Source organism: Kryptolebias marmoratus, linkage group LG2 (genome assembly GCF_001649575.2).
Source record: "Kryptolebias marmoratus isolate JLee-2015 linkage group LG2, ASM164957v2, whole genome shotgun sequence".
Classification (NCBI taxonomy): domain Eukaryota; kingdom Metazoa; phylum Chordata; class Actinopteri; order Cyprinodontiformes; family Rivulidae; genus Kryptolebias; species Kryptolebias marmoratus.
In genome coordinates this window covers 14,015,683-14,029,281 of record NC_051431.1, presented here as the reverse complement: position 1 = coordinate 14,029,281, position 13,599 = coordinate 14,015,683, and the positions used below count along the sequence as shown (strand labels likewise).

Genomic DNA, 13,599 nt, shown 5'->3' with positions numbered 1-13,599 from the left:
CATCTCTCTCTCTGCTGCTGCAACACCACCATGGAGGAGCAGCAGCTTGCTCGGAGGGGAGAGGATGCTGGCGTTACAGCGAGGAGAGGGGAGAGGAGAGGGAAGTGTAAATAGAAGAAGATGCTTGAATGCATTATGAGGAGCGTCAGATGCTCAGATTAATGATGCTTGCCAGGATAAACAGCAGTATTTACCGCCTGTTTCAGCAGTTTTATTTGTGCGTCGGAACAGACGAAAGCGACTGTTTTCGCGGCTCACATTATAGCTCTCACTATTTTTTTTTTTTTTTAAATCGCTTTTCCACGCTGTCTGTGTCGGTACCTGCCTTTTCCCCCCCTGGCGATGTGTGTAACTCATATCTGGTGCAAAATCAGTCAGCGTTTAGCCCATACACCTGGTTAGCAGCTGCTCTCCAAACTGGGCCAAGAAGACCTCAACTGCATCCCCGCTCGCCTCTATAAATAAACATGACGAAATGACACACTCACCTCCCCTCTTAAACACATTGACTGTAAGAGGTAATGTAACGGTGCTCGGAGGATCCTGGAGATGTGGATCGTTCCAAAATGATCTCAAGGCTTTACTGGACCTTGAGAGGAAGAATTTATAGCCGCTCCATTCACACATTACATTTATAGTTATATACAGTTATATATATCATTTATTTGTCTCAGGAAAATAAAAAAAGTAAAAGTTAGCCGTTTAATATGTAAAAAAGTAAACCATTACACAAGTAAAACACGATAGGATGCTGTTTCTGATTGTTTTAAGGGATGAGATCTGCGTCTGTGTGTCAGCGGTTAGCAGTAATCGCTTTTAAAAGGAGATGGATTTTCAAATTAGTCGCTTTTTATATGCAGAGTCACTCATCATTCGCCTTGCTTTGTTTTGTAGGATGAAGCGTTCGTAGGATTTGGAGTGACTGGTGAACCAACGGAAATACAGAGCCCTTCAGCAACTTCTCCAGGTATGATTACCTAAAAGTTAAAGCAATTAATGTTTATCAGGAAGTTTTGCAGTTTTATTGAGATTGCTGTGTTGTTTCAAGATGTCTGTATTTAATTTTTCCATACGTACCTTTTTATTTTCTTTTTTTATTCTCTGGTTTGACAAACAGCCCCACCCGTACAGGAGAAGAAGCCCAGAGGTCGCCCACCACGAGTCCTGACTGCCCAGAAAGTCGCTTCAAGTCTACCTTCCCTCTCGTCCTTTCCTTCCCCAACGCGGGCAAAACCCGATGGCCCCGAACGGCCGGCAGAAAAAGTAAAAAGGCTTCCCGGGAGGCCACCTGGCACCGGTGAGAAGAGAAGAGGACGGCCGCCTTCTTCGGGCAATAAAAAGGCTTGGAACACAGGCAACCATGCAGCGGGGGAAGACGGCAGGCAGGCCGGGTTCGAGTTGGGTGTGGATGCAGAGGAAGACAGGAAAGGCAACAAGAGGCTGTCAGTGGGCTCCGCGCAGCCTCATGATGCCGAGGCAAAGTTTCCCAAAGGCGGACGGAGTGAATCCAAAGTTTCCAACCTGAAAAGACTGACAGAGACTAAAATCACCCCTCTCAAGTCACGTCTCAAAACCTTGCCTGGTGTACCAAGACGCAGACGCGGACGACCACCCTCAGCTGAGCGGCTAAAAGCTGAAGCAGCAGCAGCTGCCGCCGCTGCTGCTGCTGCTGCTGCCGCCGCCGCTGCACAGCTGTCTACCTCCATCGACGGTGGGGAAGGAAAACACAAGGCCTTTCGGGTCAGAGGTGGCGACAAAGGCACAGAAGCACACACAGCTCAGCAGTCCATGCTACGGAATGTGGACGGTGCTGAGAAGCAGGACTCTTCCAATCCACCTGCCTCCCCCTCACCTTCTAAACCAGGTAGGCCAGTGGGCCTCAGGAAAAGCCCTCGGCATAGAAAGCCGGTCAGAATCGTCCCCCCTTCTAAACGAACTGATGCAACCATCGCCAAACAGCTGCTGCAGCGCGCTAAGAAAGGCGCGCAGAAGCGGCTGGAGAAGGAGGCCATTGGGGGGAGTGGCTCGGCGGCTCCTGAGGCCGGTATCAGAAAGACCCAACTTAAGAACATTAGGCAGTTCATAATGCCCGCGTTCAGCGCTATTTCCTTTCGCCTCATCAGAACTCCGAAGCGCTTCATTCAAGATGAGGGCAGTTTTGGAACTCCCCAACCCCATGCAAAGATTGCACGGTTAGAGACACCCCCCTCCTCTGTCCCGACACCTGCCCCACCGACGTCTACCACCTCCTCATCCCCTTCTCCCGCCCTCGTGTCTGTTACCCCCGCCGCTACCAGCAGTGGTGCAACTGCACCCGTTGAATCTCTCCCTCCTCCGTCATCTCCTGCCCCCACACCCACTGTCCCAGCAGCAGCTTCCAGTCTGCTTAACAGCAACACCAGTAACGCAGCCAACGGAAGATTTAGCCATAGCGCGCCATCTTGCGGCTCAAGTGCTGTGTCGCAGCATTCCTCTCAGCTATCCTCTGCGGAGTCTTCCAGGTCCAGCAGCCCGAGCTTGGATGATTCATCTTGTGACTCCCAGGCTTCTGAGGCCACACAGGCTCTGTCAGAGCCAGAGGATCACTCTCCGTCCTCACAGGGAGACGGGGAGGCCAACCTGTTACACGGCCCTAGGCCTGCTTCTCCTCCTTCTGAACCAGAGCCAGAGAGGAGCCGAAGAGGTCGGAGAGCCCAGGGGACCAGCCGGGGAAGCCAGAAACAGGGGGTGAGAGAGAGTCTCCCCACTGGCATTAAAAAGCCACTCATCAGCCCACCGACAGGAGTGCTGATGTCCTCTTCCACCCTTGGGAATTCTCAGCAAACCTCATCCACAGCCTCATCGCCTTCTTCACCTCCCCCTCCCCCTCTCCTCACTGCTCCACAACCTCCGCTGTCGAGCTCGTCTAATACAGCTGCTATCAGTGAGCACCATGCCCAGTCGTCCTGGATGCCTCACACCATTCCAACATTCATGCCTGGGCCCCCAGTGCTTTCCAGCCTGTCAGACAAGCGGAGTCGCTCAATTCTGAGGGAGCCCACCTTCCGCTGGACGTCCCTGTCCCAGCCTAAACACCAGTACTTCTCCTCCGCTAAATACGCCAAGGCGGGCCTCATCCGAAAGCCTGTCTTCGACAATTTCCGTCCTCCACCTCTTACACCTGAAGACGTTGGGATCTTGCCTGGAGCAGGGGGAGCCGCTTCGGTGACATTCCCAGCATCGGGCGCGGGAGCAGGAGCCGGGAGTCGTATGTTTACCCCTCTTCACCCGCACACCCACCACCAGCATCCCTCATCCTCCCGCTTCGAGGCGTCCCTCTCGAAGCGCGGCCCGTTGCTCCGCGCGCCACGCTTCACGCCCAGCGAGGCCCACTCTCGAATATTCGAGTCCGTTACCCTGCACTCATCTTCTGGGAGCAGCCCCGGCTCGCTCTCGCCACACCAGACGTCCCCTAGTTCGAGAAGAACCCCGAGGCGCAGCGGGCGAGCGGTCCTGGGAGCGCAGCGTGGCCATCCGCGGTCTCCATCACACTCTATGACCAGACGCAGCAGCCAAATAAGAGAGCAGATGTCTGCTGGAAAAGGTGCCTCTGAGATGTCTGTGCTGACAGGATCTGTCTCCAGTAGTAACTCCAGCTCGTTGCCAGGGGTTTCTACAAGTCCACTAGCCACTAGTGCCTTAACGCCTGCTTCTTTCAGCACCTTCTCCCCTGTCTCTCGGGGTCTGGCCTCACAAGGAACACCAGATAGCAGAAGAGGGGCAGCTGGAACTCCATCTCCCATGTCGAACACCTTGTCCGCTTCTTCCCCACTCTTCCCTCTCTTTCCTTCCAGTTCTCAGGACACAGGGCGAGGAGGAGGCAAAGGAGCTAAAGAGAAAAGCTCGTCCGCCCCCCAAGAACCTGCTCCAAAGGAAAAAGAAAGGGAGTCCGAGAAGAATCGAGAGAAAGAGAAGGAAAACAAGAGGGAAGACAGGAAAGAGACAGAGAAACGGAGTAAGGTGTCCACACCGGACGGCTCCCCAAATGCGCCTTCCAGCTTGTTTGCCGTGGACGGGAGGGACTCGGAAGGCGCCCTCGCACCAAAAAAGACTCCGGGAAGAAAAAAATCAACATCTGTCGACGCGGTTTCTGACACCGCTTCCCCAGAAGTGAGAGGACTCCATTCCATGACCATCACTAAAGGACGTCAAGCAAAGAAAGGACGACCCTCTGAGAAGGGGGCGGAGGCGGAAGAGGGGGAAAAGGAGAAGGAGAAACGGAGTGCATCTAACCAGCAGACGGCTAACCTTCCAGGGCAGCAGGGCAGACAGAATATTCCCGTCTCTTTGATGGTAACACAAGCAGAGCAGCGTTCGTTGACTGACAGACAGCTGGTCGGACTCCTAAAGAAGGCCAAAGACCAGCTGATTGCAATAAAGAAGAATAAGCTGAAACCCACAGATCAGACTAAGGTCCAGGTCAGTTTTCCTCTTCTTATGTCTTCGTAGACCTCGAGTCTCCACAAAAAGCTTTTTCTGGTTTTCCCACTTTCATTATTTAGCCACAAGTAAGTGTCTAAATGCGCGAATGACATGATGCTTTGAATATTTCCTATAAATAGAAACCTGTGTTTGTACTCAGACTGAAATTTGATCAAAGGAAAGTCCCACAGAGAGTGTTACTTAAGGGAAATTCTCTTTGCTTCATGCATTATGAAGAAAGCAGAGCGAGCTGTACTTTTCAAGGAAATGTTTCTTCAACCGAATATCTTCACCTCATGTTCACGCTGTAAATCTGAAGATGTTTATAGGCACACATTGCCTACAAACATCTCTGTTACTATATAACTCTCCTCTTCTTCACGATTGCGTATTGGTTGAAAGAAAAATGACACAAAAACACAAACAAACCATAAAAAACGGGTACCAGTTTCATTGTATTTGTGGTAGGGTTCGGTCAGTCATTTTAATGTCGTGTGCATGTGTGCAGGGTCAGGAGAGTGACTCGTCGGAGACCTCGGTCCGTGGTCCACGTATTAAGCACGTGTGCCGTCGTGCAGCTGTGGCTCTTGGCCGTAACCGGGCAGTATTCCCTGACGACATGCCCACACTCAGTGCCTTGCCATGGGAGGAGAGAGAAAAGATCCTATCTTCCATGGGGAACGACGGTAAGGGCAGATCTTCACCTACCTCTCATTTGACTCGCATCATCGGTTACTATCTTTAGACTTGACTGATGAAACACCCGTGGGTGGGAAATAATAATGTTTTATAATCTACAGTATGGATTTTATCTAGTTTACAGTCTCAGACAAGTAAAATCAGCAGTGTTACATGTCTGTAAGTCTCAGAGTTCCAACAATGGGAATGCAAGAATAAAAACCTACAAGGCTGCGAACTCTGAGGGGGACTTTGTTTGCACCACTGTTTGATACAGATGTTTGGCTTTGTTGACATTGCGATTAGGGATGCACAAACCTTTCAACCCCTGACTGGAATCGAAGGATTTTAAGCTGTGACCAACCAATCTGACATGTACAAAAACGCTATTTTGTTCTGGTCCGTGTTTACAAATAACTTCACAGAAAGCACAAGGAGTATAATAGGTTAATAAAAACAAAGTAATGATTTTATGTCTGTCTGCTGCTCACTTTACAGTTTAGTAACAATACAGACTAAAAGTTTTCAGTAAAGAACCAGCTGCCACTTAAACTGGTGACATATTAAAGTTCGGCTTATTTTGTGACACCTATAATTGCAGAGCAATGAAATAAAAGACTGATTTAACAGTCAAACACTTTGGTCCTCGGGCTCATTATCCTGCATGTTTTAGTCGTTTCCCAGCTTTAACAATCCTGATTTGAGTAAATGAATCAGTCCCAGGCTTCTGCAGAACTTGGTGTCATGCTGAGGAGGTAATTCAGTCATTTGATTCAAGCGTGATGGAGGCTTTTTTTTTATTTGTACGGATACCTCTGCTCAGTAACCCGGAGGACATTAGTGGTAGATTTACTGTAACTCTGAGCTGTTTTGGGAAAGATTTAAGAAATTAAATAAATACTATCAACACACAGTCAAAAGTTTTAATTCAAGAAGAAATGAGAAAGAAATACATATTGCGGATTTGGTTAATTAGACTTTTTAAATGAGAAAAAGAAATCAGTTAAAATCAGAATTTCCAAAAACCCAGAAATTTGAATCGGCACAGAAAACCACCACCTGTGTATCTCTAAATTTCATATAATTTGTGACAACTTTACATCACAAGAGGCCGAGCTGAATGTTTGGCATCTATGATATTATTTGTGATGATGGCCGGCTTGTAATCAGAGTAGATAAATTCAGTCATCAATCCGGACACAAGTACACAGTGAAGTGGTGAGGGCGTGAGAAGAGTTTGGCTGCTCTGTTCCTGTTACTTCTGACTGGTTTTATGTCATGTTGTGACATGTGAATTTATGTACGCTTCCAGGCCCTGAAGGTGGCATGTCAAGAGTCAGGAGTATGATCATATCCGTAACTCATCCACCGGTTTCTAAGCTTTTTCTGGTCAGCTGTAGAAGTAACCGAGTTTTCCCGTTGTGCGTCAGTACTGATCAGCCGTTCTCTTTTGCAGATAAGTCATCAGTAGCAGGCTCAGAGGAGGCGGAGCCCCAGTCTCCTCCCATAAAGCCGCGGGAGATGCGACAGAAGGTTGTTCAAGAAGCTCCTCCCAAAAAGGGGCGCCGGTCGCGCCGCTGCGGCCAGTGCTCGGGCTGCCAGGTTCCGGAGGACTGTGGCATCTGCACGAACTGTCTCGACAAGCCCAAGTTCGGAGGCCGGAACATTAAAAAGCAGTGCTGCAAGTGAGTGGCTCCCGAGTAGTTTAACTGTAAAGAAGCATCTGACAAGTCATTTAAAATTCGGTTTCTGTGTGTGAATTGGAAGTAAAAATTTGAAATTTTTTATGCCCTGCAGGATGAGAAAGTGTCAGAACTTGCAGTGGATGCCCTCAAAGATGTTTCTTCAAAAGCAAGGTAAAGGCAAGAAGGACAAGAGGAAGAAGTTTCCTGAGAAAAAAGAAGGCCTCAATCCCGTAAAAGGGCCCAATTCAGAGTCGGGCACCAAACCTATTCCTGCTCCGCCAAAGGAGGATCCCCTCCGTAAAAACACTGAAACTCCCCCGTTAAAGCAGGGAGAGGAGAAGTCGAGGCAGCAGCCGCAGTCGAAGCAATCCTCTCCGGCACTGGCCTCGTCCCCCGCCCCGGCTGAACCCACCCAGACCCCGGGCGCAGCCACGCCCCAGGCTCCGTCTCCAGCTCCGACACCGGACCCCAAACAGCTCCCAGTCACCAGTAAGAAGGGACACAAGCCACAGCAACCTGCCCAAGCGCCCGCCTCCACATCCTCCTCCTCCTCCCCTTCTTCCTCTTCTTCCTCTTCTTCTTCGTCCTCGTCGTCTTCGTCCTCGTCATCTTCCTCCTCGTCCTCGCCGGCTCAGAACTCCCCCTCCCAGCCTACGCAGTGCCACCAGCTACCACAGCAGCAGCCGCCTGCTTGTCAGGCGCTTTCAAAAAAGGACGCCTCGCCCAAAAGTTTTGCGAGCGAACCCAAGAGGAAACCCCAGCAGCACTCAACGCAACAACAGACTTCAGCTACAACAGGTGAGAGGCTGGCCACTTATTTATTTATTTATTTTTTTCATTTGTACAGGTATTAATATTTAACCAAATGTACTCGGAGAGCAGATCCTCCACCAGGATCCACGTTCTTTTTTTTTTTTTGCCACAGCTCCCAAGTTTTCGCCATGTTTCACAGACCTCAGCTTCTCGCCTCGCTGGGAGAATAATGCATATTTCATGACTAATCGCACTCCTATTTGAATGTCGTGTTCTTTTCCTTTTCCTAGCTGACTCCAAGCAATTAAAGAAGCAACCTTCTCGCACCACTCCTCCATTTCCTAAGCAGAAACCAAAAGACAAGGTAGGAATTTCACAGAGAGATGGGCTGAAATGCTTCCGTATCAGAAATCTTTTGACCATGTTTTCGTGCACTGTGCAAGACACCACATTGTTCCTGATTTGTGTTCTGCTTTGTATCTTTTGTTATTTAACTCCAAAAAAAAGCCGCTGAGCACTAAACCTCCCAGCAGCAGTACTTTAAACTCGCTGAGCACTCCCTCGACTAGGGAGCTGGTGAAGTCCAGAGCGCCCTGCGACGGAGTGCATCGTATCAGAGTGGATTTTAAGAGGGATCAGGACGTGGAGAAGGTGTGGGAAGCCGGCGGCCTCAGCCTGCTCACCTCTGTGCCCATCACGCCCAGGGTACTCTGCTTCTTGTGTGCGAGCAGCGGAAACGTTGAGGTGAAGGAAGACACGTGTTTGGAAATCCTTTCAAATCAGCCCAGTGGTTGCGTTCGCCTGACAGTCTCTCTTTCCGGCCCCCAGTTTGTCTTTTGCCAGGTCTGCTGCGAGCCGTTCCATCTCTTTTGCCTCATGGAGTCGGAGCGCCCTCTCCAGGAGCAGTTTGAGAACTGGTGCTGTCGAAGATGCCGATTCTGTCAGGCCTGTGGGCGCCAGCACCAGAAAGCTAAAGTAAGCCACTTTAGAGCTGACAAAAGGAGCTCCGCTTAGACTGACAGAGTGGAGTCTTCCAAAAGAAAGAGGCTGGCAAGGCTTGCCAGCACACATCATTTAATCAGCTTCTTGGCTTCCTGCCACAGTTTTATTTATCTCACACTGTGTCCAAAATCTGCATAGTGCGAGTCTGTAGTGGCTGCCATTTAAGAAATATACATCAACATATTTGGTTAAAACAACACGTTATAGCTACTGTATAAAAAGATATTCATCAATGACTTACTTTGTTGTCGGTAATTTGTTAGAACAAAGCAGAAGACGGGGTGAAGGTAATAGATTTAATGCGGCAAGTCCTCAAAGAACACGAAGCAATTATTTTCTCTAACCGAGAAGCAGCTTAAACATCATCAATGTCAGTCACGCCTATTCAGCTACAAAATATGATTCAAAATCCTAAAATCTCAGCTTGTTGTAGGGGTAATATCTTATCAGACCAAATGTTCACTGCAGCATGCTCAAAAACACGTACACGTTGCACCTTTTACTTAAAGCAGCAGAAGTCTCACTGACAGTTTAATTTAAATAATCTTGATAGGAGCTAAAAAACAAGAAGATCAACCAAGATTTACTGACCACTCTTTGAAAATCCTAAACATATATTCACATTTTAGATAACAGGGACTGCTGAGGTACAGTATTAGCGTTGTAGGGCTTTAACATAAAAAGTTTGGGTGCCTCGTTTGTTGCCTAACTTTTTTTTTTTTTTTCCATCTTCCCTTTGGCTTCTCACGCTGTAGCAGCAGCTGCTCGAGTGCGATAAGTGCCGTAACAGCTATCACCCGGAGTGCCTGGGTCCCAACTACCCCACCAGACCCACCAAGAAGAAGAGAGTCTGGGTACGGATCAGCACCCCTCTGTCACTGCACATCCTCACTCCCCCCTTTATTCCCCTCCTCCTCCTCCTGTTCGCACATCTCCCATCTCCTCAAAGCTCGTGCCCCTCGCCTTCATCTGACCTTCTCACAGGCAGTGCCTAGCAAAGAATTCCACTTTCACACCACTTACACTTCCTCAGAGAAGTGCCTTGATGTTTCTGCCACGCACGTCTCGTTCATTTGTTTTCTCTTTTCAGATTTGCACCAAGTGTGTGCAGTGCAAGAGCTGCGGAGCCACCAAACCTGGGAAATCCTGGGACGCCCAGTGGTCACATGACTTCTCCATGTGTCACGACTGTGCCAAACTTTTTGCTAAAGGTGAGTGAGCAGCCGCTCGTTGTTAAGGCCTCTCGGATTAAAGGTGAAGTCCTATAAAATCAATCCGAGTGACAGCTCCAATAACGTTGTCAAAGCTTGTTTTAGTTGTTCAAATCTTGTCTCCCAGGGAACTTCTGCCCACTGTGTGATAAGCACTACGATGATGATGACTGTGACAGCAAGATGATGAAGTGCAGTCGCTGCAACAGATGGGTTCACGCCAAGTGTGAGAGGCTTACAGGTTAGTAAGAGACTATGTAGACATAATAATAAAGAACACAGCACTTCAGCTTCCTCTGTCTTGTCAGTTTTCAGTGTCTGAGCGCTGACAGGCAATCTTGAAGGGCTGTCATGCTGATGAGATGCCGAAACACAATAAATCTAATGATGGCAGCAATAATGACCTGTCATTTTGCTGTCCCTCAGATGAAATGTACGAACTGCTGTCACTGCTGCCAGAAAGCATTGCCTACACTTGCACCAAATGCACTGAACGCCATCCGGCCGAGTGGAGGACGGCGCTGGAGAGGGAGCTTCAGGGCTGCATCCGCAGTGTCCTCAACGCACTGCTCAACTCGCGCACATCCACACACCTGCTCCGCTACAGACAGGTTAGATGCAGGAACAAACGCCTGTGATTATCTGACAAACACACCACACTGACGATATTTAATGTAACAATATTAAGAGAGGCTTAAATGTAAAAAAACAGGCAAATTTTTGGCATAACTCTCTGGTTGTGTGGCAGGCGGTGAAGCCTCCGGAGCTGAATCCGGAGACAGAGGAGAGTCTTCCATCCCGTCGTTCCCCGGAGGGTCCTGATCCTCCGGTTCTTACTGAGGTCGCTCCCGCACCTCCGAGCGATTGCCCTCCAGACCTCGAGACCGTTGAGAAAAAGATGGATCAGGGTTGCTACAACTCATTGGTAAGTGTGTCACCGCTGCTCCTGCGACAAATACAAGTCTCCTGCATTTTATTCAGAGGTAGTTAAAGTGCCCTTACAGTTAAGTAGATAAATATTCAGCTTTCAGATGGTTTTACAAGTATGTAAAAGTTTGTCCTTATGAATATAAGCAGCATCAGAGTAGTGAGGCTTTTCAAGCAGTATATATAGAGAAAAAATATATTAGAGAAAAAATATAACTTTTGAAACATGTTTTGAGATGATTTCAGTGGTAAATATCCTGTATTTTGTATCAGAGGTCATGCTGATGATGGGAACTGATAAATAAATATGAATAGCTCGTCAGTGGTCTGTTTCAGAAAGTATGCTCCGCTCGTGCACGTCATTCATTCTCATCCCTTCTCTCCCAGCTGGAGTTTAGTGACGACGTGGTGCGGATCATTCAGATGGCCATCAGCAGTGACGGGGGCCAGCCTGAGAGCAGGAAAGCCAACAGTATGGTGAAGTCGTTCTTCATTCGGGTAAGACTTTAATTTCACTTCACGAAAACAAAACAAAAAAATTCCCTAAGGACAGTTTGTGTGATAAGCAGACAGTTTAAAAGTAGTTCTCTCATGCTCTGACTTGGGTGATCGTTAGGTGATAGTTACCTCGAGCTTGAAACGGGGCGTCATCATCGTCAGCCGTCTTGTCCTTGCTTCCTCAGGCTGATGAGTCAACTTCACTGAATGTTTTCCCTTTCAGCAAATGGACCGAATCGTCCCCTGGTTCAAAGTGAAAGAATCCAGGTTCTGGGAAAGGCAAAAAGTCTCTGCCAAGTGAGTTTCCATCACACTGCGATTGTGTAATGATCAGTATCTGTTTTTTATTGAGAGGGCAAAAAGAAAAGAAAAAAAAAGAGCACTTTAAAAGGAGTTAAAAGACAGCTCTAAATAATGCATGTATGGAAGTTCAAATTCGGGCAAAGCTCTGTGCTTTCTGCTTCAATGGTATTGACAAACGTGCCGTCGTTTTCTTTAAACCTGCAATTACAAACCTGCGTTTGTAATTACAGAGAAGAACATTTGACCTGCATTACTCCTGTAATGCGAGCCCATCCGGGAACCTTTTGAAAAGTTTTCGAGACGTGCTGCTCTGTAATTATTGGAGATGAGGAGCAAAACGTGGTTTCACTGGAAGAAGCTGCATCGTGGTCTGCACAAAGCAGTGAAATAAAATTATAAAATGTTTGGAGTTTTGGATATCTTATGCAGCTATGTTATTATTTTAGTGGTAAATGAGGTCACTCCTCCAAATCCTCAAGATGCTGTTTTATCGAGTTGTAAAATAAGAGTGAAGAAGGTCAGGGAAGCGTTTTTTTGTTGTTGTTGTTGTTTCTCACATCAAAGTGACAGTGACTAAAGTCATCAAGATAATTGGTTGCACATTTCCTTATTGAATAATCCCACCGTGGTGAAGAACAGAGTCTTAAAAGCGTCTGCTGCTGACCGGGATCAGTGAAAGCAGCTCCTGTTTCCCGACAGTCGCATCACTTTGTGGGCTCAAAGCAGAATCATGTATTCACCCGTAGAGGTCCGCAAATATTAATTAGTACACGTGAAGTATGACGAATAAAATGCTAATCTTTGAAAAAGATGACTGGCTCCTCATCACACAGGCATCGTTTGCATGAATTCGTGGAAGCCGAAGCCATTTCCTTGAATTAGTTGTAACGTTTTATTGCTCTGAATGTTGGACTTTTTCTGACGGCTACACTCATTCGCTCTCCGTCACTCATTCACTGTCTCGGTCACTTGGATTTGAACCGTCTGCTTTCTCAGACCATTCATTCTGCCTCGCCTCCTGGCGTTGTGGGAGGCGAACTGTAACAGTCTCGGATTTCACTGGGAGGCTCTTTAATACATATTTGTGGTCTATTTGTGGTTTACTTGTCAGCCCCTATCTATTGCCTTTTGTATCTGTTCAGCAGTGTAGCAAACCAGCGGTTCATCCAGTGGATTTTGAGGCTGGCACTGGAGAGATTAGGTTTTTTTTTAGTTGTTTTTTTTTTTTAGATTCCTCTGCTGGCTTATTAAACTTAAAACTTCACAACTGTTTTCAGCCTTGCTTGACTTGGCAGAAACATGAATTTCCTTTGATTGGGTTTGGTACTAGTGTCGCTGCTTTTGTTTTTCAAAATGTTGCGTGTTGTCTCATGATGAAACCAATCAGCCACAACATTATGACCAGTCAGGCTTGTTGTAAAGCAGCATTTAGCTTGGAAACTTTTCATTTTAACCGTCACTTGGATATTGCTTTGACTCTTACCACCTACCTGAACCTTTCTGCAGACCAGTTACGCCCCCTGCATGGCAGCAAGACACATGTTGCCTTTTGTGAGTATTTGTACTTCGTGTTTCCAGCAGATCATTGTGGCGAGCTGTGCACATTTCCTGGCAGTAAAGGTGTAGCTCACCTGTTCCCACTTTGTTGTCCTTCTCAAATAAAACTACAGTGGCAGAAAGTTTTCTTTGGCAGGTGTTTTGGCATCTGTGTGAAACGAGGCCAATCGATGGAAATCCCACGCTAAAATCTACAATTCAAAGGAAACTGTTGAGAACATCCTGGTGCCAAACACCCTTAGACACATTCAGATAGTTACTGTCCATTCCCCACCTGGTCAGAGCTGTTTGAGTTGGACCTACTCGTCATTAATAGGTAACTGGCTGATAGGTGCGTGTGTGCTCATTTGTGAAGTGCGCATTTAAGAGAATAAATCGTCCTGCACGGAATAAATTCACCTCCTCTGCGGGGATTTTACACATCCCAGTTTTACATGAAACAAATCTAGCTTTAATTAAGTGAATGTTCACTTTTCTTTATGTCATAATTCTGCCATTATTTATCTATTATTTATCTACCAAAG

At 47.5% G+C, this 13,599-nt stretch overlaps 1 protein-coding gene across 3 annotated transcripts in view; it reads left to right on the top strand.

Moving 5' to 3' along the window:
• Positions 1–13,599, top strand: part of kmt2a (lysine (K)-specific methyltransferase 2A) — a 34,563-nt gene that overhangs the window by 9,069 nt on the left and 11,895 nt on the right. For 2 of the 3 annotated variants that reach the window (XM_017433366.3, XM_017433368.3), the window contains exons 2-16: positions 895–967; positions 1,118–4,458; positions 4,970–5,147; positions 6,596–6,824; positions 6,937–7,622; positions 7,868–7,941; positions 8,085–8,321; positions 8,406–8,552; positions 9,335–9,433; positions 9,670–9,790; positions 9,918–10,031; positions 10,217–10,401; positions 10,539–10,715; positions 11,105–11,215; positions 11,439–11,512. In XM_017433366.3, the coding sequence (XP_017288855.1) occupies positions 895–967; positions 1,118–4,458; positions 4,970–5,147; positions 6,596–6,824; positions 6,937–7,622; positions 7,868–7,941; positions 8,085–8,321; positions 8,406–8,552; positions 9,335–9,433; positions 9,670–9,790; positions 9,918–10,031; positions 10,217–10,401; positions 10,539–10,715; positions 11,105–11,215; positions 11,439–11,512 (5,846 nt within the window). The remainder of the gene's footprint in view (positions 1–894; positions 968–1,117; positions 4,459–4,969; positions 5,148–6,595; positions 6,825–6,936; positions 7,623–7,867; positions 7,942–8,084; positions 8,322–8,405; positions 8,553–9,334; positions 9,434–9,669; positions 9,791–9,917; positions 10,032–10,216; positions 10,402–10,538; positions 10,716–11,104; positions 11,216–11,438; positions 11,513–13,599) is intronic. The other variant, XM_017433367.3, reaches the window with a different exon arrangement.